This window comes from Candoia aspera, chromosome 4 (assembly GCF_035149785.1).
Source record: "Candoia aspera isolate rCanAsp1 chromosome 4, rCanAsp1.hap2, whole genome shotgun sequence".
Classification (NCBI taxonomy): Eukaryota; Metazoa; Chordata; class Lepidosauria; order Squamata; family Boidae; genus Candoia; species Candoia aspera.
Genome location: NC_086156.1, coordinates 3,772,293 through 3,797,494, shown reverse-complemented (window position 1 = coordinate 3,797,494; position 25,202 = coordinate 3,772,293). Strand labels below are relative to the sequence as shown.

The 25,202-nt window shown below is 45.9% G+C and overlaps 3 protein-coding genes across 3 annotated transcripts in view; 1 reads left to right on the top strand and 2 right to left on the bottom strand.

The window, feature by feature from the left end:
* Window positions 1–3,439: 3,439 nt before the first annotated feature.
* Window positions 3,440–5,280, bottom strand: LOC134497574 (5-beta-cholestane-3-alpha,7-alpha-diol 12-alpha-hydroxylase-like). Its single transcript, XM_063303290.1, has one exon. It carries the CDS (start codon window positions 5,232–5,234, stop codon window positions 3,705–3,707), a length of 1,530 nt encoding a protein of 509 aa, XP_063159360.1. The 5' UTR covers window positions 5,235–5,280; the 3' UTR covers window positions 3,440–3,704.
* Window positions 5,281–12,263: 6,983 nt separating this feature from the next.
* LOC134497573 (5-beta-cholestane-3-alpha,7-alpha-diol 12-alpha-hydroxylase) lies at window positions 12,264–14,869 on the top strand. The gene has a single exon (XM_063303289.1). The coding sequence runs from the start codon at window positions 12,293–12,295 to the stop codon at window positions 13,823–13,825; it is 1,533 nt and encodes a 510-aa protein (XP_063159359.1). The 5' UTR covers window positions 12,264–12,292; the 3' UTR covers window positions 13,826–14,869.
* Window positions 14,870–21,087: 6,218 nt separating this feature from the next.
* The window catches only part of OBSCN (obscurin, cytoskeletal calmodulin and titin-interacting RhoGEF), a 193,689-nt gene continuing 189,574 nt past the window's right edge, over window positions 21,088–25,202 (bottom strand). The window contains exons 112-113 of the mRNA XM_063301888.1: window positions 22,075–22,224; window positions 21,088–21,458 (exon numbers count right to left, since the gene is read on the bottom strand). Of these exons, the coding sequence (XP_063157958.1) occupies window positions 21,284–21,458; window positions 22,075–22,224 (325 nt within the window). The 3' untranslated portion in view covers window positions 21,088–21,283. The remainder of the gene's footprint in view (window positions 21,459–22,074; window positions 22,225–25,202) is intronic.

Below are 25,202 nucleotides of genomic sequence, written 5' to 3'. Positions count from 1 at the left end.
TGAGGGAGGCGTATTTCCGTATTCACATATGGGAGGGGGATGAATGGAAAACTGCTTTCAATTGCCCTCTGGGCTCTTTCCAGTATAAAGTGTTGCCTTTTGGGTTGGCGGGAGCGCCTGGGGTCTTTATGCAACCGATCAATTATCAGTTATAAAGGTAAGTTCTAACACTTCTGACCAAATGTGTATCTGTGATATTCTTTTGTGATGCTGGTCCCTCCCTTCACCAACACGATAATCCAGAATTCCAGAGAATGTTGCCCTATTATTCACCAGCATGTGTGTTGCAGCAAATGGTTCAATCATTCCTGCTTCAGTCATGTGACGGGAGGAAAAGATGCAGTATCATATCCTAAACACACACACTTCTATCCTGCCAGACTCCAAAATCAGGTCTGAAGTTGGTTTTGCAACTCCTGTTTGGGACCAGACAATCAGGAGTTCAATTTTAGTAGAAGAACCAGCTTTTCTTTTGCTCACGAGTCTCTGGCTTCACGCACTTTCACTTGTGAATGATAAGCCAGGACTTTCCAGTATTCTAACTTAATTCTTTTATGAAAAGGCACTCTCATTATTCATTTTTGATGTAGTCCGGATCTTTCTGTATGTATGTATACAGGAATAAATATTGCCATGTAGGATTCCTATCTTGGTGCTGTACTCTGCACCTTAATTGTTGGCAATTCAAGCTCATTCAAGAAAGTTTTGCTTCTTTTATCATGCTCTACAATTAAGAATGGTGACAGCTGGTTTGCTCTCACAAGCCTTTGCTAGGAGTTTGTTGCCTATATTCTGATACCTCAATCCATCACTTTTTATTCTCTGGGTCTAGGATTCCATAATGCAAGGATCTGGTGTTACGTGAGGGGGTATTTTGTCCATGGCTGTGTTGTGCAGGTGAGCGTCTGCATCCCTCAAATTAACTTTGGGAAATCAGAATAAGCTTGGTTGATCCAGAGTCCTACAGGGAGCTTCTGTGGCTGAATAGGGTCTTGAACCTGGATCCCTGCTCCTAGTCCGAACCCTTCCCCACTGGACCACATTCATTCTCTCTCCCTCCCCTTCCCTTAGAAGAATCCATCTGATGCATCATGCAATTTTCTCTTTGCTCTTTATTCAGCGACTTGATTAAAATAATTAAACGATAAAAGGCAAGCTCCATTCCTTACATTAGCTGTCCTGTAAAGACAGGTCATATCATTTTAATGCATGAATTCAGAGAAGCAAACAGAGGCTGACATTACCAAGTTAAATTCTAAAGACCCAGAGTAATATGACAGCGAAGTAACATATAATTTAGAACAGAGTGGGATTATTCAAAACCATCTTCATAAGTATTACAGGTATTCTAGTTTCATCTAGTTTATTTTAATGGTTTCATTTAGACGACTAACAAAGGACATGCTGTCAGTACATCATAACCAGTACAATATTAACAGAACAGGGATTCCCAAAATTTGGGGTATTACAACTACTTAATACGATAAATGAATGTAGATGAACACCCATGAATGAAACATCATTTCATTGGCAAGAAATAAATACACTACACTCAGATAATTAAATGATAATAATTAAATTTTCATTGGGCTTCTTGAACTTTGTCATACAGCAACTGCCCAAGCAAAGCAAGGTGCAAGATGCCAAACATTTATATTCCATTTCTTCTATTTGAGGGAAATGATGTGATTAAATCTAATCTTTTTGTCAACTAATACCACATTTTCAGAGCGGGGTGGGGGGACAATTCTGATGTAATCTGAGATATACAAGAGAAATCTCACAAAATATAAAAACAGGACAGCAGTGCCTGCAGAAATAAAATCCCATCTGAAAGATCATCACATGTATTATGACATTAATACAGCTGTGGCTTTGCCTCATACAATGCATAATTTTTTTGTTTTATTGATTTTATTGTAAACCGCCCAGAGTCCCCCTTTTGGGGGAGATGGGCGGTAGCAAAATTTGAACAACAAACAAACAAATAAATAAATAAAAGCATGATTCTGGGTTCCCAAAATATGTAGGCATGCAAGTGATGAATGAGAATGGGCAGGTGACAATGGCACATAAAAGCATTTTGAAACTAAAATGATATTTGCTTGGGCTTAGAGCGAATATGGCTTTCTAAAAGGGGGGGGTTAGAGAATGCTTGCCACAATTTACCTTCAGCTCTTAAATTCCCTTCTCCCCTTTCCTTTTTGAAAAAGGCTTTTGATAGCAATAATACATTGGAGGCTCTCATCCTGAGAAGCAAATTATGACCTTTCAGCAACACTTATTTTTTCCAACTTATCCTTTGGAATTCTTCTCTGCCTCGAAAAAGATGAAGGAGTGGAGCAGGGGGCAACATCAGCCTTCTGCCCTTGGTAAAAAGGAATGTTGTGAAGCCACTCTGGAAGCCATTTTACAGATGTGCTTGAGACACACTCCCCAAATTTGAAGGGGAGCTAAGAGGCAAAGAAGGTTGCCTACCAACTCTGTTACCTTTTAAAAAGTACGGTTTAGACCAGGGGCATCCGGGGTGGGGGGAGTCATAACAGTCAAGAGGGCAGCCGCAGCTGGGCAATCAGCCCATTTTAGGTTGAAAAAAGGAGTTGGGGCTTTGATTATCCAGTTGCAGCCACCGTCTTGACTTCTTCTGACGCTCTGCATCCTTTGTGAGCAGATGTGTTTTTAACCCAAGTTTTTAGAGAAACTTACATGGAAGAGAATGAACTAAGAAACCTAATTACAGTCCGGCATCCCCAGTTTGAATATTGCTGGTGCCATGAGCTTCACAAGGTGGCTGAAGAAGGTTCTTCTCTGTTCACCCCAGTCTCCCCATATACAGAAATAATACATTAAAGGTAAAGATTACCGTGAAAAGATCCTACCTTAAACCAGGTAATTTTGTTTCCCAGTGATCACAGCTGGGTGTTCTGGAAGTTGTATTCCTGAGTTTTGAGGGCGCCACCTGGAGAACGCTCTACTGCCTTAAGCAATTTCTCTCTAAAACACTTCATTCTTATTCAAAACTGCTCAGCAGTTTTGTTTACATTCTTACAGCTTGCAACAGTATATACTGTGGAATTACTAACAGTTAAGGGACTTAAAATTGACTCAGTTCCTTACTGCACTCCTACTGAACTCAAGAAGAAATAAAACAGCCAATTATACCCAAGGCTTTCATAGAAGTCAGACAGTTCCTTGATATTCATGAAGTGCTCAGACCAGATCCGCTTGATCTCTTCCCAAGCTAAAACCTCTACATTTTATGACAAGTTGATTGCCACATCAAGAACCAGATTTTTCTTTGTAGAATTGGATATATCCAGGTTAAAGGTTTTTTCCCCCCTTTCTCTTTCATTCAAGGTTTTGTGGGATAGGTGGGACTAGCCAAGGAAAGTGATCAAAGCTGACGCTTCAGATAAGCAGTTGGGTGGAAAATTGAAGCCCTGACCCCTTTTTTGCATCGTGGGAGCTGCCATCTTGACTTTTTTGACCCCCTTCCCGTGAACACCCCTGCTCTAGCTGATCCTTTGGCTTCATGCATCTACATCAGTTCCTATCCTTACCCACCCTCTGACAGACTTTATGAAGGAAGTTACTGTCTATGGAAGCACATACTGTACAGCATTAGAAGATGAACCTAGAGGTGACATTAATCTTTGTCCCCCTGTTACAAAATCCAGGTTTAAACTGACACTCTCTACGTTACTTTACAGTCGCAGCCGATACTTGAACTTGATGTCGTGTGTGGGATGGGAGGTCCCAATCCCAGTTCGGTTTTCGGCTGAAGGAGGCAGCTCTTCTTCCACATTAACCAGCTCCATATCGAAGTGGGTGAGCATCAGGATGGCAAATATTTTCATTTCGCTGACAGCAAAGAACCGGCCCGGGCACATGGAAGGCCCACCCCCAAAGGGCATGATGCGGGTTTTCAGCTTTTTCCCATTTTTGAAGAACTCTTTCCTCACGCCGTCTGGACTCAAGAAGCGGTCATACTTGAACGTGTGAGGCTCAGGGTAGATTTCTGGATCCATGTGCAGTCCAAGGAAAGGGAAAAGAAGAAGGTGGTCTCCTTTTCGAAGAGTATATTCTCTTCCATCATCCATCTCGAGGTTGACGTCCTCCATCACACTTCTAAACACGGAAGAGCCCGCTTTCAGGCGGAAGACCTCCTCCACTGTGCTGTCAAGAAGAGGGGTCTTGATTGCCTTCAAGGACAGGTTCAACGGCTTCCCTTCCTGACCCGTCTCTCTTAGCGCTTGCTCTACTTCTCCCCTCACTGCCTTCATTGCTTCTGGATATTTCAAGAGATATGCAAGCAACCAGAAAATTGCTGGACCAGTGTTTGCTTGAGAAGCCCACAGGAGAAGCAGCTGGACCCGACTCCTCATCTTTTCAGTCATCCCAACTTCAGCCATCGTGTGATCCTGGTCCAGAATCCAGCCGCTGATGTTCTCCCTCTTGTACAGCTTTTCTACGGATAGGAGATCCCAAAAGTAGCTCCTCAGTCTCTGAACTTCCTTCTTGCTTTGGGGATCCAGGCTGCTGAGGACCATTTGGGGAAAGAACTGATCAAATTGCTGAAAGTCTTCAAACATCTTATCATATTGTTTGCTTCTTCCCTCCTTAGCATCTTCTTTTCTGGTGGCATCCTTCTCTGGCTCAGAGCCAAATAAAGTCAGGAAAGCAGCTTGGAAGATGGCTTTGTAGCTGAAGTGCCAAAGTCCCTCCTGATGCCACCCTCTTTTCCCTTCACCTGAATCTTGGTCGTGAAGCAATATCACCTTCAGATTCTCCATCAATACTTGGTTTAGGACCATTAGACCTTTACCTCTGAGATATTGTTTGCTCCCAGCTTCCACAATCTTATGATGTGTTTCCGTTGGTTGAAAACTAAATACGTTAATGACTATATTTGAGGCAAATGCACTGAAGTTCAGCTTGTTTTTTGATTTCTTTACTATAAATTCATAAGTGTGAGGATCCATCACAACATGTAAATAATTGCCCCCAACCAGCATGGTGAAGATATCCCCGTGTTTCTTCATCATCTTTTCCAAAAACTGTAAAGGGTTTTTCCCAAAACTTATCCCATGGCCTAGCCATGGAATTAAACCCTTATCCAGGGGTGGTTCCTTGGATTTCCTCCTGCGAAATGCTCCTATTTTATAGAGTCCTCCAAGTATTAATGCAATGAGGATTGCCAGGCAAGCGCAAAGCACTGTCTCCCAGAAATTCATCACCGGTGTGCAGGGAAGAAGCTTTGCAGAAAGAAATTGAAGTGACACAAAGGGCAACCAGTATTTATAAGCATCCAGTCATATGGCAGTTCAGCATGGGACTGCCTTAATTCCATTTCTGAGGTGCCAGAAGCAGTTATGGTTTTCCTGTCCCTGAAGCTGTTAACAACATTCCAATGTTCACCTCTTGCTTCAGGCTCTGCCTGTTCACACTGAGGTTTTTTGTTTTTTTAAAAAATGGACATCGATGCATTTGAACTTGAAATCTTTGTATAATGTGGAGAAGAAGGAGGTTCTAATCCTAGAATCCTAGAGTGGAAAGGGACCTTGGAGGTCTTCAAGTCCAGCTCCCTTCCCTAGGCAGGAATCCCCAGACTATCCCAGACAATCATAATTCAGCTCAGGGTATTTTGATATGGAGTTCAAGCTTTAGGATCGGCACCATGAAATCCCCTGGGATTTCACACCACCATTGGAACACCTGCTTCTAGCTCAGCGGAGGTCAGCAAGATACAACTGGTTTCCACTGGGTTGGGGCATACAGCGGTGCTTAAAAGTTTGTGAACCCTTTTGAGTTTTCAATATTTCTGCCTAAAGAAGACCTAAAACAGGGTCTGTTCTCCACACAAGCCCTAAAACTAGATAAAGAGAACCCAGTTAAGCAAATGAGTAAAAAACATGAGACCTGCTCATTGATTTATTGAGGAAAATAATCCAAAGTTAGATAGTTAGATAATAATAGGAAGACCATTGTTTACTCAATCTTTGGAATTTCCTTTAGAAGGAAAACGAAATCCAAAACTTGAAAGCTTTTTAAAAAAAAAAGTAAGCCCAAAAATAACATGAGGCACCAAGAGAACCAGCTTCTCCTCACCGTAGAAAGCCTCTCTTGGGGTACATATACTTAAAAAAAAATACGAATTGGTGATTTAGAAATGGGGTGGCCGGTCTTAGTGTCCCTTTAAGGCTGCAGCATGGCTTGGAAAGTGAAGTCCCCACTCCCAGCTGGCCCTACCCAGTTGAACGCGAAACACTGTTTGCGATCTGGCTGCAAGCAGCTGTCCAGACGACAGATGGGATGATTCCAGGTATTCTCCTTGATCTGGAGTATGTTTCTGGGCTTCAGGAAAACCTGCCTGGGCCAGAAAAAAGTTACCGCATTGTCATTTCCACCCGCTGAACCAGTGGGCACAGCCATTCAGTCCTGCATTCTCACAGGAAGCCACCTTACCCAATCACAGAACTTAGAAATTGGCACTGTAATTGTTACCTCTGAGGGAATCCAGGCCAGCTTCTTAACCGATGCTTCAGAGAGGCATTTATGATGTTATCAGCTTACACAGTCTGATATATACCTCACGCTAATCCTTTCCAGGGTAAACAACATTATGCAGAACGCAGAAAATGGGTCAGAGTTGAAGCCAACGAAGTTAAAAGGAAGGAAAAAAGCATAGCTACATCTGCCTTTCATCTGTTCCTGTCCTTGCTTGCCATCCTGCTTCCACCATCTTCCTAAAATGCTTCATATGTGTAAACTTCTCCTTCGCTTTACACATATTTGTTTCGCAGTTGGGTCCTCATTCATTCTCTATATATGCAAATAAACCATGCAAATACCTCTTAAGTCACGTGCTGAAGGAGCAAGAATGGCATTGTGGCGGCGATTGGCGGCCAGATGGATAATTCTGGCTGGCAAAATCTCCCTGGAGAAAGGAGAGATCGTGAGATCACCCACATGTACTCCAGACAGCTGCTCCTCATGAGTAGACTGCAGGAACCAAGGTTTTTGTAGTCAACTTGTGAGTCAAGCGGCTGGGAGGCGAGGGATTTCAGTCAAGCTCACAGCCGTAATGTAGCCTATAAGGACATACGATCCACCAAGCCTCATTTCTTAATCACTTTTGGAAATTACTTCTTAAATGTGTTTCAACTATTACAAGTTTTATAGCACTCACCAGGTGAGTTTCCTTCAGTCCTTAGCAAAAGAAGTTTCAAACCTGAAACCACTTGTTGTTCAGTATGGGATAGTCCAATTTTCTGCTCAAATTATTTGTAAGGTATCCAAATGTATGCTTCTATTTTTTTTTTTAAATGATGGTAATACATTATTGGTTTAGTCTCTATGCCAGTGCTTCCAGCATTGGGGCCCAGCCGGTGTTTTGGCCTGTTTGCTACGGAAGCTTGTGGGGACTCTGAGATCGCCCATCTCCAAGGGAGGGGGGCAACAGGGGGCAAGAGAGCTGGATATGGTGCCTTGAGCACCTGAAGAACAGGTGGATGAGACATCTCTAAGAGAGCCAGGGAGGTCCAGTGGGGAAGGGGCTGGACCAGGAGCTGGGAGACCTGGCCTCTAGACCCTCCTCAGCCACAGAAGTTCTCTCCGGGGTCTATGGGCCCCTCTCTCCCTCCCTCTCAACCAAGCCTACCTCGCAGGCTTCTGGTAGGAAGACTGACAGTGATACAGAAGTCTGTGTAGATATAGATAAAGGTAGGAGGGCTGATGACCTTGGTGGGCCAATATGGAGCTGTAGGGAAGGTGCTGAAGGTTCTGGTCCCCATTGAGCCACGGAAGGATGTGTGGTCAATTGCTCTTCCTCAGCCCAAGAGTTAATGTGGGGCAGTGGAGAAGGTGCTGGACTAGGAGCAGGAGAACCCTGGTTGAGGTCCACCACAGCCCTGGGGAATTTGAACCACTCTCTCTCACCCCGAGACTGGGAGGTCAAAAAACTTCTATACACCAACCTGCTCTGAACCATAACTTCAAATGAAAAGGTCTTCATGCTGCACCGGACCGATTTGGGCTGATAACTATAACCACTAGGCACTTATGAGCTGCATTAGGTATATATCCTTTCTGAACACTTCAAAACTTTTAAAAGTATAATTATGTAGCAATTGATTAATTATCCCATTCTTAGCCCATGCTCCCCCCCCCACCCCACCGTCAAAAAACGAATACACAAAAAACCCACAAAGGTTTTCCAGCCATTTTTAACCTAGGGATTACTCCAAAGGGCCAAATTCTCCAGAGAATTAAATTAAATCAGTTTATCCACCTTCCTGTTTGAAGTAGCTTTGCCAACTTCAAAACAGAAGGCAAATACTCCCCTCTAGTGACTGAGCAGAGACAGCACAAACTGTTGTGTCTCTAACAGAGTTCAGGGGGGGAAAAAACACAATTTTCCTTTATTTATTATTATTTTTATAAGGCAATTGCCCGAAGCAGTGGTTGAGGGTAGACAGATCCTCCCTGAACAAAAACTTGACTATTCTCCAACGGAGCAACAGCACATTATTTTTTAGGCTGCCCATTATATTCACAGTCTATCAGAAATACATTGAAGAAAGGTAAACAGTCTCTCAGCGCCGTTCAGATGAATAAAATAAAATAAAAATGAAATTAAAGGATAGGGATTACTCAACTAAACCATCTGAGACTGGTTAAAAATGGGAACTCGGTTTTGTGCCAGCCAGTTTCTGGACCGTTTTCAAGGGCAGCTCGAGCGAATTGCAGTGGCTTGAAATGCTCGACAGACTTGGAAATTTTACTTCACCCCCAAAGGGCTTGATTCAGGGATAGGTTAACAGAAGGATGATTTCCATGTCTCAGGAAACAGTTGTTCTGTTTTGATCAAAGCCCACCTTGAGATGGATCTCCAGTTCTGGATATGCAAGAAGGGGGCGGGGCTTTGACTGCCCATTCGCAGCCACCATATTGACTTTTCTGACCCCACCTCACCCCCATTGGATACACCTGGCTCTCATACAAGTCCCAAATGTCCTTTTTAGGTTGACCTTTAAGCAGGGTAACACTGGGTTTTGTGTAGAAAGGGCTTCCGTAAACTTTGTTCATGTAATGGGGTCTTGATTATATCTGAACTCACATGAACTTTGCAGTTTCAAAAGCTGCTGCAATCTCTTTTACTGCATTTCACAACAGGGGCATCAGCACCAGTTTCCAAGGTCATCCAAAAATGTACACACAAGGGCAAATAGGATTGCTCAATGTACTTCAACAACCTTGGAAGGAATGCCCAGATCTGTTTCAAAAGAACTAAGAAACATGAGTTCCTCCAGAGAGAGCTGGGATGAGCAGATCTTATTTTGTTCCTTTTTCCAACATTGTGTTCAGTGTTTCATTCCATGTTTGCTGCGTTCCTTTTTAGTCTGCCAGAACATTTGTCTTAGTTTGGAGTAAATGTCTTCTTCTACAATGCACACCTTTTCCTATTCAGAAAATATTGATTTTTAATAATAATAATAACAACAACAATTTATTAAAATGTATATGCCACCTGACTCCCAGCGACTCTGGGTGATTCTTGAAATATACTTGCATTTTAAGTCTACAGATTGGTTCAGGAAGTGCAAATTAAGTAAGTTGGTCTTAAAATACCACCTGGACTATTTTTATTTCCCTGTTCAGCTTATTCACAAACATACTTTGCAATCTGAATAGTGCCCGTTATCTCTTCTCTAACCCACTCATCTCTAACCTTTATCCCAGGGTTTCTCAACCTGGGCCACTTTAAGATGGGTGGACTTCAACTCCCAGAATTTCCCAGCCAGCATTCCATGGGGGATTCTGGGAGTTGTAGTCCACCCATCCTAAAGTGGCCAAGGTTGAGAAACACTGATAGACATGAATGGAATGGAGCTGCTTAATAAAATAAAACAATGCAGGACTTTGAATCCGAAAGCAGGAAGTGCTTGGAGGGCACGCAGTCGGCGATTCCTTCCATGAAAGGCAGTTTTCTTCTGGTGGGGTGCCCAGGGGACAGTCCAAACAGTCAGGATGGGAACTGCAGGGTAGTGGTGCTGCCGCTGGTGCGGTCGGTCCATCGTTTTTGTTTGACTGTGCCTCCCAGCTCCTGGGCCAAAACAGATCTGTTGCAAGTTAGAGAAGGCAGTCATGTTTATTTTTTCCTCTGTCCAAAGCTAACCTTTGATTATAATAGTTCAGTGCATTTTTGTAAGCATTCCTTAGGCAATCTTATCAGTGAAATACGCTTTCTCCTGGTTCGATTTTCCTGCTCATTATCAGCATCCTCTGCCTTCGTCGTTCTATGCCTGCTAGCTTCATCATCTCTTTTTGATAATATTTCCTAGCTGGTTCCCACCCAGTCTGGGGATGGGGTTGGCCCAGCCAACGTAGCCCTGGGGTATCCCTGGAGCCCCTCCTGTGTTCGAGAGCTGCTTCCTTGCAGAGATTTTCCAACCAGAATCTCTTCCAGGGCCTACAGAGTTTATTTTTATCACCCCTACGCTATTACGTACACTTTCGTTTCTCCTGGTACCCTTCTTGTTGTACCGTATGTGTTTAATTTCTGTAGGTTTGCTTTCACTCACATCCTCTGGGAAAGCTGTCCAGAGGCAGCAGGCGAGTGGGTGTCCTTTAAAAACCCGAAGAAATCAACCAAATGTGTTCCGTGTGTTTAGAAAATAGTTTTTAAAAAGCCGGCTGCTAAATGTACCACCAGCAGGGGGAGCCCTACGAGGTGACTTCCCTCCTGCTTAGCCTCAGGAAGCCAACGACAGGGACTGAAGCATCGGTGCTGGTGGGGAGATGCCCTTCAGACCAACAGGGTTGATCCCCTGGGTTTAGGAAGCTTTTTAAGGCAAAGGGTTACGTCCCGCCAGAGTCTCCATCCCAAGGATTGCGCGTCTCCACCCATACCGACCAAGCTAAGACGGGGTCGGGGGTGTGGTTTAAGGGCTCGCATCGGGCTCTGTGGGGTGTGTCTTAAAGGCTGCACCCCCAAAATGGAGAGATCGGGGTCAACTTTGGGAAGGCCGAGGCTGTTGAAGGGTGGAAGTTGCCCTTGAAATCATCCCGGTTCCTCAGAATTAAAAGCCTACCCACTCTCTCACCTCTCCCCCAAAAGCATATTTGGGGAGCCCCCCGTTTTACACTTTTGTTTGAACGTGTTTTAAAAGGCCATCGTGTTAAGCTAATCCTGTTTTTCCGTAGGGGATCACATCTTCTGCAAACACAGCAGTTCTGGCTTGCTAATCTGGATTGTAAGAACCCAGCCCTGATGTTGCAACTGTGTAAAGTCATCTCTGTGAGGAAGGTCCGTCCTCCTCTTTCTCCATAAATAGGGCGGTGATTGTAGATACCACCTAACTGTTATTGGTACACACTTTTTATTTGAACTTAAGGCAGCACAAACAAATCCCCACAATAATTACAAGGTCAGCAGAATCTCACATTCTGTATTTTTTCCACAACCCTTTTCATTTTGCACATTGCTCCTCTCCCAGTATGCCAGAGTTCTTCTTCCCCCCGCCTCCCAGTTCTGGAAATTAAACCTTGTTCTTAATGCTAGGTTTAATTAACAAGCTATGTTTGCTTCTTAAGAACAAGGTTTAATTAACAAGCTATGCTTGTTTGCATAGCTGGGCAAGAAGGAATAGACTAGAGTATTTAAAGCAGGCTTTCTCAGCCCTGACCCTGGAGGAACCCTTGAAATATTTTTCAGGCCTGGGGGAACCCCTGCCCATTCAGTCTCAGATATAGGCCAGAAGTTACAAAATTAATTACGTTTGTTTCATGGGTAGGCCTGTATAGATGCATTAACAGTGTCCTTAAACTAAAAATAAAGAATGAAACTTACCTCTTCAATGGAAAGTTGCCTGAATTTGAAATAATTTTTTAAATAAGTTGTGATCTCCCAGGTAGCCCCTAGTGACCACTCGCAGAACCCTGGTTGAGAAACCCTGGTTTAAAGCTTGCATTGGATAAGGAAAATATGCCCCATCAAGTGTAAAATAAACACAGGCACTTATACTTTCAAACTCACTTCCAATTTGTTAATTATTTCTTTGTGGCTTTCTGGTGGAACCCCCCTAAAAGAAGTGGTCTTCCTTTTTTTCTTTCTGTCTCTCTCTCTCTCTCTCTTTCCCTCTCTCTCTCTCTTTCATCGCAAGGGTTAACTGCAACTTGCAGTTTGCTTGTTGGAATGAGACTCCTCCTTTGCTCATAAAACACCTACCTGCCCTTGAATCATCTGTTTTTGAACAGGCTGCTTTTGTTCTGCTGCACAAACTCTTAAGAAATGTCCTTCTGGGAGCCCGTTCTGGCTGCCCTGGCAGTGGCTCTGCTGGGGGGCCTCTACCTGGTGGGGTCCTTCCGCAGGAGGCGACCCAAGGAGCCTCCTTTGGATAAAGGGATCATTCCGTGGCTCGGACATGGGATGCACTTCAGGAACAACAGCATGGATTTCCTGCAGACCATGCAGAAGAAACATGGGGATATTTTCACCACCTTGATCGCGGGGCACTATTTCACTTTTCTGATGGACCCCTTGTCTTTCAGAGCCATTGTCAAGGAAGCGAGAGCCAAGCTGGATTTTATTTCATTTGCAGCCGAACTTGTCCTCACAGTGTTCAGATTTCAGGCCACTGACACAACTCATAAGATCATCGAGGTCTCCAGCACAAAGCATCTTAAGGGAGATGGGCTGGTGGTCATGACCCAAGCTATGATGGACAATTTGCAGACAGTCCTGCTTCACCCCCAAGGATCCTCCGAAGGGCAAAAGTCCTGGAAACAAGACGGATTGTTCCACTTTTGCTACAACACAGTCTTCAGGGCTGGGTATCTCGCTTTGTATGGAAATGAACCCCATCAGGATGAAAAACAGAAAGAAAAAGCCAGGCAACACGACCTGAATCACACCGAAGAGATATATGTAGAATTTCGTAAATACGACAAACTGTTTCCACGCTTATCTTATTCCTTGCTGACCTTTGCCGAAAGGAGCCATGTGAAAAAACTATGGAAGTACTTCTGGCACATGCTTTCGGTGAAGAGGGTGCAACAGAAGGATAACATCAGCAGGTGGATAAGCGACCAGGCACAACAGCTGGCTGAGACTGGAATACCAGAACATATGCAGGACCATTTTATGTTTTTGCTGCTTTGGGCAGCTCAGGGCAACACTGGCCCAGCTTCCTTCTGGCTTCTTCTGTACCTTTTGAAACACCCCAAAGCCATGGAAGACGTGAGGAAAGAAATGGAGGAGGTTGTGCAAAATTCTGGTCAGGATGTGGCCTCCGGTGGGAAGATGATCAATGTCACCAAGGAGATGTTGAGCCAGACCCCGGTCCTTGACAGCACAGTGAAGGAGACCTTGAGGATGCAGACGGCTCCTATGCTGATCAGGGTGGTGATGGAGGACATGGAGGTCAAGCTCAGCAACGAAAGGTCATACCTGCTGCGCAAAGGAGACAAAATTGGCCTTTTCCCCTATTTGTCTGCCCACATGGATCCAGAAATCCACCATGAGCCCCACGTTTTCAAGTACGACCGGTTCCTCAGTCAAAATGGTAACAAAAAAGAGTTCTATAAGAATGGGGAGAAGGTGAAATATTTTACCATGCCTTGGGGCTCAGGGACCTCCATGTGCCCTGGACGCTTCTTTGCCACCAATGAAATCAAACTTTTTGCCTTTCTGATGCTCACCTACTTTGACCTGGAGCTGATAAACCAGGAGGAGGACATCCCTCCAATAGACAAGACCCGCTATGGATTTGGCGTCATGCAGCCCTTGTCGGACATCCAGTTTAGGTACCGATGCCGCTACTAAAGGCTTGCGTGGGGTGGGTAGGCTGTGATCTGAACACAAACCTCTGGGATGGCCAGGGGTGTTTCACCAGTGAACTGGTTTATCTTGAGCCTCCCTTATGGAATTAGTTTGGGGGTGGAGGATTAACCTCTTCTTTTCCTTTTGCACGCTTAGGCTGTTGTGCAAATACCAGTAGGTATGATATATCTCGCTCATGCTTCCTAGCCATTGTTCAAGCTCACGCTTTTGTGGGCAGACAGAGCTGCGGAAAATACCCATAGAAGCCTTAATGAAATTAATTGCCCAAAGTGGCTTTTCTTTCCTTCCTTCTCTGTAAAGTGCCAGCTTCCTAAAACAATGCACTTTTTCTAAAGTGCATCGAGAGCATATTAATGTACAGAGGTCGAGTTTTGTCTTCTACTTACCTGAAGTTCCAGAGTAAATTTGCTAAAGTGCTTTGTGAAGGTTGAGAGGAAGCGACACTTGAGGTGCTGAGCGAGGACGACAGTGGAATTCTCATTACAGTAATTAATTACAGGTAATCCTCACTTAATGACCACAACTGAGACCGGAATTTCGGTTGCTAAGCAAAGTGGTCATTAAGTGAATATAACCCATTTTATGACCTTTTTGCCATGGCTGTTAAGCGAATCACTGTGGGCATTAAGTGAATTACATGGTCATTAAGCAAATCAAGTAGTTCCCCATTGATTCTGCTTGCCAGAAGCTGGCCAGAAAGGTCGAAAATGGCAATCGCATGACCATAGGATGCTGCGACGGTCATAAATGCAAACTGGTTGCCAAGCGCCCAAATCATGATCACGTGACTGCAGGGATGCTGCAACGGTTGAAAGTGTGAGCACCGGTTGTAAGTCAGTTTTTCAGCGCCATTGTAAGTCTGAACTGTCACTAAATGAATGGTTGTTAAGTGAGGACTACCTGTACCAGTTTGTGTATACTTAGCAGCTATCTTAATTCTAACCCTTCTGGAATTGAGTTTCAGTCTTCGATACTGTGAAGAAGTAAATACCTTGACAACCTAATAAATTGAAAATCATGCCTGTAGTGCCTTGTTTTGTTTTAATCAAATGTGTACAAGCCAGGAATGGGAAGGTGGAGGAAACCTGAAGAAACCTGAACTTTGCCCATGGCAAAGATTTAGAAAATTGTAATCTCACTGACCGAGTGGAAACTTGGCAATAACAGTGACTGCATACTTGGATCCTGCTCCTGTTTTCCAACAGAAAGCCTAGAAAAGGGAATTAAACATCCATCCCTCTGTTGTATGTTTTTCAAATCACACTCAAGGCCACCCAAAAACAAGCAGCTTTCTAGATTTATTCACAGAGAAAATCTACCTGGGTGGTCGCTAAGAGCTGACGCCGACCTGATGGCCCAGAATCAATCAATCAATCGATCCTAGATTTGTATTTCTTCGTTCTAGTTCACCAATGTAAGACAAAGGTAATTCCATCAGACCCCAACACACCCAGCCCAGACTTCAGTTTCCAAGTGAATGTTGTTGCTTTGGATGGCAGAGATTAATCCTACCTCCACAGCTCCTGGCTCCTGGCCATTGTATTCCAAACTAGGGTGGGCTGTGAAATGAATCTGTTCTTTAAATGACAGAGATGAGAACAACCCAGCCTGGAGCTAAACAATACAAACAAAAGGGAACAAGGAGCAGAAGTGAAAGCTACAGGGAGTGGCGGAAGAAAGTTTTTCACACGACAGCTGCAGCTGCTGTTGAATATAGGCTATAAAATATATTATGGCCAGCTCTGAATGCCCCATGCAGTGGCAGTAAGGCCAAAATGCTGACCAAGTGATCCTGCACTTAATTCTAAAGGGCAAAAGCCACGGGGGTTCGCACCAAAACGTCCTGTGCTGATGTCATACTTTTAGTCACCATGCTGCTTTTGCAGGTCCTCCTCCGAGAAGCGGGTTAGACTAGATGTTCTCTGAGGTCCCTTCAACCTCTGGGATTCTGTGATAAGCTACGTTGCCCTCACATAGCAGATCTGAAGCAGCTCCAGATTCTGTCTCGCTTTATAGTTTTATCTACCCGGCTGTGCAGCTCAAGGGCAAATTTAACGTGCCTCACGCCTCCCCACTACGCATTGGCCTCTCCTGCATTGCAGAAGTGGGGCTGGCATGAAATCACTTTCGCCACCCACCGCCCACCCACCCAAGTCCACATTTATCTGCACAAGGCAAGCTTTGATTGTGCTGTCAAGTAAGCTATTTAGGGGTGAGAGAAAAACAACTGTCGGAGGAGGGGTTTGCCCTTGTGTTCTGTCTGCTGTCTCATGCACCCATTTCCCTGGACGCGAGCCAGTTTTCTGCAGTCGGTACCAAGGCCTCGTGACATATAATCTTTATTAAAAGAAAATATTTAACAAAGCAGCTCTGTGTTCCTCCATGGGAGGTGTGTGTTTAAGAAAGGCACTTCATTTCCATAGTATACAAAAGGTTTTGGAACCCAGATACTGATTTTAAAAATAAAACCTTGACATAATCCTTCCTTCCTTCCTTCCTTCTTTCCTTCCTTCTCTTCTCTTCTCCTTTCTTTTCCTTTCCTTTCTTTTCTTTCCTTTCCTTTTCCTCCCACTTGGACGTGCTGAAATTGGTGGCACCTTTTAAAACACAGAAGGATTTGGGGAAGGCCCCTGTCTATGACCGATAGCTCACATCTGTACCTGTGACATGAACATCACTGTTAACAGACCAAAGTTGTGTATTCCATGGCAATATCCACCCTGTCTGTGTTGGCCTAGGGAAAATAGCCATTTTTGAAATTCGGAACTCAACAGGCTGTGGCTTATTTTAAAAGAAACAAAGATGGGGGAGCATATATGGTTGCTCAGGTAAAGGAACTTTGCTAAGTTAGCTCTTAGTCATATTCAGGATTATGAGAGCTGCTTTGAAATACCTGAGCTACCATTGCTGTTTGCACTCTCAATAATCTTTTACTGAATTGGCACCTGCTATTGCTCACTCTAAATGTGACAGGTACAATCCATTCATACCAAGTACAAACCAACAGTATTTTTATGGAAACCCAGTGAAATTGGAAGAAACCGGATGATCCACCACAATTTGATTATTATAAAGTACCATGACGTATGTGAATGTCCTCATTTCCATTAACATATACTGTGAGGATTGGTTTTCTACTTTTTGCAGTTATTAGATTTATTTATTTATCTATTTATTTATTTAATGTATATAGCCACCCATCTCAAACCAGTGACTCTGGGCCACTGACAATCATAAAACAGTCAAACAATTAAAACAGTACAAAAGAAATTAAGTACAAATAGCAGCCAAGAGATATTATAATCCATAGATATTAACATAACCAGGAAACGGGGCCCTTCGCGCACTTGGGGCCCAGGCCCGGGCACACAGCCAGGTCTTCAAGGCCTTCCGGAAAGCCAACAGGGTTGGGGCCATCCTAATCTCAGGAGGGTGTAATGGTTGCCTATTCTAAAACACTATCAGACTCATGAGCAGGAATTCAAAGATATCTGATTTATTAAAGAATAGTGTGCAGGATCACAGAGAAAGCTGAGAATGATGAGAGCGCGCCAAATTCAAACTAAAAACCCTCGGTGCAAATGAAATCCCTCCGCCCGTAGAATCTTCCCAGGCTCACAATCCCAGGTGCTCCTAACGGTTTCTGATGGTCTGCGCGAAAAGGCCTTGAACAGAGAACATAACCCAAACACATTCCATTCTACTGACTTCAGATACAGAGCTTGGTACAAGGTCTCACAGCAGCTCCCTCCCAAACAGAAACGCGCGCCAACGCCATGGCATGGGAAACGTTACGATGTATAAACTACACTGAAACAGCGAACATGACATACTGCCCCCCCAAAATAAAGAATACATTAAGCAGCAGGCTTCAAAGGGTAAGCAAGGTGGAAACAGCAAACTAAATCAGTAGCATTAACATGGTGGGCAGACACCCATTCAGGACGAGGGAAGTGTTTCCATCGGACCAGATACTGAAGGGTGCCTCGAAGCTTGCGAGAATCAACGATGTCCTTGACTTCAAAGTGTTGTTGGCCATCAATGATAATTGGAGCGGGAGGAGGAGGTTGAGGGTGCCAATGTGGTGAGTGGTGGACAGGCTTGAGCAGGCTGCAATGGAAAACAGGGTGCAAGCGTTTCAAATTGTGAGGCAGGTCCAATTTAACAGTAACTGGATTGATAAGACCAACAATAGGAAAGGGACCAATGAATTTGGGAGCAAATTTTTTAGAGGGTTGAGGTGATTTGATAAATTTAGTAGATAGATACTTCCAGGATGCCCCCAACGTCCCTGGCTGGGGTTCCTCTACTTCATCCAAGGTGATCAACTCTGCGAGCAATTCGCTGGGTGCCGGTTGCTCTGGCTTTTCTCCATCGTTAGATTCCTCCACATCAGAACTGGAACTCGATCCATCCCGGGAGTCTGAAGGTTCTGGGGTGAGGTTCAGTTCTCTGCTCTTGACTGTCGACTCGGGCATCAAGCTAGCCATCTCCTCAAGTCCCTGGTCGTGATGTTCGAGGGTAGGAGCCATGGCAGAAAAGGCACGTCTCCTGGTCCCTGCCAGCCGACATTCCTTGGCTGATGGGACCCGGAGCAGGCCCACCCTGCTGGACCGGATTGGACGGGTAGAACTAACTGGGAAAAGACGGTCCCTCGGGTAACCGGGTCCCAAGCCATGGAGGGCTTCAAAGATGACAACCAGCACCTTGAATTGCGCCCAGAAACACACCGGCAACCAATGCAGGCCCCAAAGCAGAGGCGTTCCATGTGCCGAGTAGCCAACACTATTTACTAGCCCAGCAGCTGCATTCTCTACCAGCTGAAGCTTCCAAATGCTCTTCAAGGGCAGCCCCATGTAGAGCGCATTGCAGGAGTCCAGACGGGAGGCCACGAGGCTGTGAGTGACAGTGAGCAGAGCCTCCCAGTCCAGGAATGGGCGTGACTGGTGCACAACCCGAAGGTGTGCAAAGGCCCTCTTAGCCACCTTCCAGCAGGAGCCGAGAGTCCAGGAGGACCCTGGATTGCGCACCGGGTCCGTCTGGGCAGGGCCACCCCGTCCGGGACCAAAGATGGAAGAACCTTGGTGCTGGGAGGCCCAAGCACCCAAGGCCACTCGGTCTCGCCTGGGTTGAGCCGGAGCCCATCACGCCCCCTCCAGCCCGCCCCCCCACAGCCTCCGGGCACCGAGACGGGACATCCACGGCATCCCTCAGGCAGCCCGGGGAGGAGATAGAAAGCTGGGTATCCTCAGCATAAATACAGGAAAGACTGGTTTTCTACTTTTTGCAATTATTAAATACAGGAAAGGCTGGGTAAATCTATGGGTAAACTATGAAAGTTTCCCCCCCTTAAGCTATGAAAGTTATGTATTTAAGTATTTTGTTGTTGTTTATTCGTTTAGTTGCTTCCGACTCTTCGTGACTTCATGGATCAGCCCACGCCAGTATTTACTTCCTCATTTTTTGCAATAAAAGCACTCAAAAGGAGGCTTGGTGATAAAATGCTGCTACAAGTGATGATTTTGTTTGAAGGATACTTAAAAAACAAAACAACTCCAGGGTTCCCACCACTAGCAAATGTTAAAATAAATAATAAATCTGCAACAAATGTTTGTTTTGATTACAGTATTTATTTACCTGGGCTTAAAGCTACACAGATTAATAGGTAGTCTGGCTTCTTCAATGATGGGGAAATCAAACAGTTCCCAGTAATTTAATTTTTCTGTTCTATTGGGCTATTTTTTTTAAGTGAACACTAGGAAGAAATATAGATTGCTACTTCAGATATTTGAAAATAGCAGAATCTGAACACAGCAAACCAATTCCTTAGAACTAGGAGAAGCAGCGTTGTGGAATATCTGGATTGCAAACTAGATTCCAACTCTGACAGATAATCACGACATGAAATAACCAAGTCATTCTTCATTGCAAGGGAACAAGGAGCCAACTCAAGGTTTTGCCTGGAAGACAACATGCATCACACCGCTGGTGGTGAAGGAAAGGGCCTCCACACACTCTCAGGTAAGACTATGAAAGATTTTCCGACGTGGATAAATCTGTTTAGAAATGGAAATTAAGCACGGAAGGGATGTCTTGACTCTCCAGCAATAGTGTCCCTGGCATGCTGATATTCTTCTGGGCTCCCCTAGGGAAACGGAGTCCTTGATCACGAACCAGAAGAATGGAAACCCTTTGGCCAAAGCAGGCCGCTCTTGCATCCCAGCTGCAGCCCGCACGGCCGTGGCTGGCCATATAAGGGGCGAAACACACTTCTTGCAACACCGAAGGAGCATCTTTAGGCACAAAGGAGGCGCTTTTGAACCAGTCCACTTCCTCAGCCTTAATGGGAGTGCGCAAGGGGCTCTGCTGCGTTCCCGTCGGCTCAAGCGCTCGGAAGCGAAGGTGACCAGAACCCCGGGCTTACGTTTCCCTTTCGAAAGAATGCTGTCATTCTTTGAAATGCAGAGCTGGTAAGTTGTAAAAAGGCCAACATGCAACCTGGCTAGTTGAAAAGAGAGGGCTCCTTATAAATCAGGAGGGACGCCATGTATGGTATGATTCCTGCAGGAAGCTGCAGGTCATTTTGATTTTAGTTTAGAATATGATTATTCTTAGCATGGAATTTCTTTATCTTATCATCAAAGTATTTCTGTGTATCTTCATCCAAAATTAGAAAATAACGTCTGGTGTTTATCACAAGGCTGTCTATCTCAACAGAAGGCTGAAGGCTTCCCAACGCAAAGCCCTTCTCTTCCGAATGAAACGAGCCTTTCTTGGCACTCCTGGAAGATTCCTGTTGAATGCCAAAGTGCATTTGGGGGGAAAGGTGGCAAAAGGGAGATAAATTAACCACGAGCCCGTCTTCCATTTTTCAGGGAATAACGGTAAGGTTCGTGGATAACGGCATGCCCAACTGACATGGAACTTGGATAGAAAATATTGCATGGAATATTCTTCCCCTCCAGCCTTTGCCAGAGGATCTGAAACAGATTCTTCATTAATATTTTCTTTTCTGAAAACAAAAAACAAAAACCCAGAGATTTCATAAGCTTCCTCTGTGGGTTGAATCCATCCTTAAATTGCTTTTGAAACAGAAAGTCCTCCGTTTTAAGAGAACCCTACATAGGGCCTACTTTCACCTTCTTCTATCTGTTACTCCAGAATTGTTCCACTTTGTCACGGCAGTGTGAGGAACGTTACCGTAGAACAAATAAAATCTATCCATGTGTTCTGACTGTTGTCTCTTCTCTTCCCTGGTTATTGGAAACATCTAAACCCGCCAGCCTCTGATGCCCGGCAGTCTGCATCTTAAAAATCATTGCTTTTTGGATCAGAAATCAGAAAATATAATAAAGTAGATCTCCAAAACTCAGCACTGACGTTCACAGGAGTCAGTGAGTCATGGACAGCCAGAAAGAGATTGAATGCAGGTTGCACTTGCTACACAGCCATTACACCGTACTTTGAACAGAGCAGTGCCCTTTTCCTCTCTCGTTCAGCCACAAAATTCCTCAGCTTGGCGGTGGAGAAAGTAACCGTGGCTTGCTGGTGTTCATCCAAGCCGGTCTCTTGCAGCCATGAAGACTGAAGACATTCTGTTGCTGTTGGTCTTCTCCTGAAAGGAAAGAGAACGCTGAGGTTCAAGCACGATCAGACGAACCATTGGATTAAGAAAAACCAAGATTGCTTTTTCCAAAAAAAAAAAAGAGCTTTCGAGGTCTGTGGGAGGAAGAAGCAGAGTTAAATCCTCTAGAGAGGGTTGTCCCATCAGAGCCTTATGCTTAGCCTTGGCTTCATACCACGCTGCGCTGTGAGAGGAACTGCCGCGTGGTGGAGTAGGACACGTCCCACCCAGAAAATCCCACCCGTGGGAGCCCCATTTAAAAGGAAGTCAGGGAGGAGGACCAGGGCAGCCAAGGGAGAGTGGACACTGTTAGGTGAGGTGGGACAATGGCCTGGGACTGGCAGTGGGACACTGCTGCTGTTGAGCCACTCTCCAGGAGCTCCAGTGCTGTCTAAGCCACTAGACCTTCAAAGAGCTAGAATAAGCCTTCTCTCAAATAAGTAGGTCCAAAAGATCCCTTACAGCCTCACTGCACTTGATTGTTACTCCTAAGGGATTCTTGGTTGGGGGACAGTCGTTAATTGGGATCGTCTGGGGTGTGGGGGACAGGAAAAAAAAATCAGCGCTGTGAAAGAGGAACCCTTGAGGGGCCAACAGGTCTTCTCACCATGGATTAAAGGAGAGTGTGCTTTGGAGAAAGTTGATGGCACCCCCAGAAAGGCCCGCATAACATTTGTTGAGTCGGATTTTGCCTCGCTTGACCAGCCTTCCAAAGTCACAGGCAGCCTCGGGGCTGACGGGATACTCGGCGCTCAGCCTGAAAACAGAGAGGAAGGAAGAGCCTTGATCGTCTCGCGTGGAGGCCCCACGTCAGTTCCGCCCCTCTGCACTGTTAGCCCAGGAAGACACCCAGCGACATCTCCCCACTGTTGACCCTGCATTTGTTAATGGCATTTATGTTTGCGTTCAGCCCTGATCAGCCTTGTCTTTGTCAAGGAAATTCAACCAGAAGTCTCTGCCCTCCCGGTGTGATGTTAAACAGAAGGGGAGGGAAAAGGGGTAACATCTCACAGCACCACTCTTTAGGGAAACCACAGAATGAGAGCAGACCGGGGACCGGAGGGGAGGCAGATGTCCACATCATCCCGAAATATCCAGCGGGGTCCACGCTGACCCCACCCCCCGCTGGTCACCTGACTTCCCCTCTGATATGACGAGTGGCGAAGAGGAACAGGGATGACACACTTTTCACCTGCCACTGGATGCTGCTGGTTTAAGAGGGAAACTGTGTTTCAGACTCAGTACGGTGAAGGACCAGTTAAGCCAGTCTCAGGCCTAGGCTGATGCGGTGCGGTGGCACGGGGCACGGCAGAACAAAGATGCTGCTAGGGCACTTCTGTGCCATAGTTAGGCCCAAGCGGGGATACAGATTTTGCCTCCTATTTCCAAGTGTTCTCTTCCAGGCCGGCTCTGCCTTCCTCAGTCTTCCTGCCACCTGTCCTCTCTCAGCCTCTTCACGGTTGGCCTTGTTTGCTCTTCCCCCCATCATCAGGGACTTCTGCAGCCCGCCTTCACTGCCGCCGCCACCGCCGCCAGTCTTTAGCCTTTGCTCCTTCTTGCAGCCTTTTCTGCTCTGCCTCCAGCAAGAGTCGATCTTTGGCTCTGTTGATCTTTGATTTGCCACCACCAGGACCCACAAATCGTAGAAGAAGACGTAGTAAAATCTAAGTCCACTTCAGATCCATGGAGAGGGAAGGACCATGACCTGCCAGTAACCTGCGCTCTTTTATGGTGCTCAGTCCTTCCCAGGTTTTACTCCCCTCCTACTTCCTTTTGGGGCAAGTTAAACTGGCGCTTTGCTGTGATGCCAGTTTAGACCGAAAAGAGGGCTGGGCAAATTCATGGCAAGCCAAGCTGTTGACGGCTGTTTCCCACTTGTGGAGTAACAAGCAGCGGATCTCAAATACCAGCTGTTGGGAAGCAGCTGCGTCAGAGGGTGGCCTCTGCCTGGGGGGCCCTGGAAAGCCTCTGGACAGCCTCCGGGTGACCCTGAAAACCTAACTGGATCTGCACTGGGCTTGATTCGGCCTCAGAACTTGTTTTATGTCTTTCCTATTCATTTTACAAGAAAGCCAGTGTGGTGTCATGGCTAAGGCACCAGGCTAGAAATCAGGAGGCCGTGAGTTCTAGTCCCACCTTAGGCACAAAGCCAGCCGGGTGACCACGTGCCAGTCACTCTCTCTCAGCTCCAGGAAGGAGGCAGTGGCATGCCACTTCCGAAAAACTTTGCCAAGGAAACGGCAGGGATTAGTCCAGGAAGTCGCCAGGAGTCAAAAACTGACTCAAAGGTGCACACACCTTCATTTTACAGGTGGGGCCCCCCAACTAGGCCCCCAAAGGCAGCAGGATTGCCTACAGCTATGAAAAGCATGTCAGCCCTAACTGTATCATCTAGCCTTTCGTAGAACCGGTAAGCTGCAAAACTGCTGATCTGCAGGCATGCCTCTTGCTGCAGGGTCCAGTGGAGTGGGAAGATGCTGGGCTGAGAGTGGGGAGACCCAGACTCCAGTCCCCCCTCAGCCTTGGAAGCTCCTGGGGGACCGAGGGCCAGTCCCTCCCTCTCAGCCCGAGAGCCTGGGGGCCTAGTGGGGAAGGCCTTGAACCAGGAGTGGGGAGACCCAGGTTCCAATCCACCTTCCTGAGTGACTTCGAACCAGTCACCGCCACTCAGCCTGACCTCCTCACAGGGTTGTTGTGGTGGGGAAAAATAGGATGAAGGAACGCTGCAGGTGCCACCTGGGGTGCCTGAACAAAAGGCAGGATATAAATTTAGTAAATAAAGCAAAGACGATCTGGAATGTTATGCAAAATGGGGCGGGGAGGGGGGCTCAGCCCGGCAAGGAAACTTCCCTCCTAAGGGTGGAATCCTGAGGCTTCTAGGAAAGGCATCCTGTGTTCTTGCGATGAACACAGGGAAAAAGCAAAAAGCAAAATGAAAGCAGTAAAGGAGTCTACCGGCCAGGGGCGTACTGGGGAGGTCAGAAAAGTCAAGATGGCAGCCACGGCCATGCAATCAAAGCCCCACCCTCTTTACCATGCCCATTTTTACCATACAGTTGGAGGCCCGCCCCTTTTATTATGATGCATACAAAGGGATGGGCTTCAGTTCTGTGGCCCCAGCTGCCATCTTGACTTCTTTGGTTGCCCAGTCCCCCAAGATGCTCCTGCTATGTCCCATTGTGTCCACAAGGTGGAGACGGAAGGGGAAACCCGTTTCTTCTTTCTGGTCTTAACTCAAGAAGTGGGACCAATGGATAGGCAGGGCTTTGCTCTAGGAGATACAGTGAAGGAAAAGCAGTAGGAGACCAGTCTGTTCCTCTTAGCTGCTGGAGGCCAAGGAGCAATTATTCAGCTCTCTTAAACTGCCAGCTGGTGCGGTGTTTCTTCTCCGAACATCCTCCTGATAGTGTCTCCAGAACGGCCATGCTCCAGTGCGTGTTCCACTGATTCTGGTGGTACAGTCGCATGAGCAAGGAGCAGGCAACATCTGGAATACTGTGTCCGATTTGGTCACCCCATTTCACAAAGGAGGCTACCAGCTGGAAAGAGTGCAGAGAAGAGCAAAGAGGGCGGTGAGGGACTGGGAAGCGAAATCCTATGAAGAACAGTTTGAGGAACCGGGTATGTTCAGCCTAAAGAAGAAAAAGTTGGGAGGAGACGTAAGTGCAGTCTTCCAGTCCTCAGAGGGCTACCCCAGGAAGAGGCTATGGATGTATTCTCCGTGGGGCACAAACC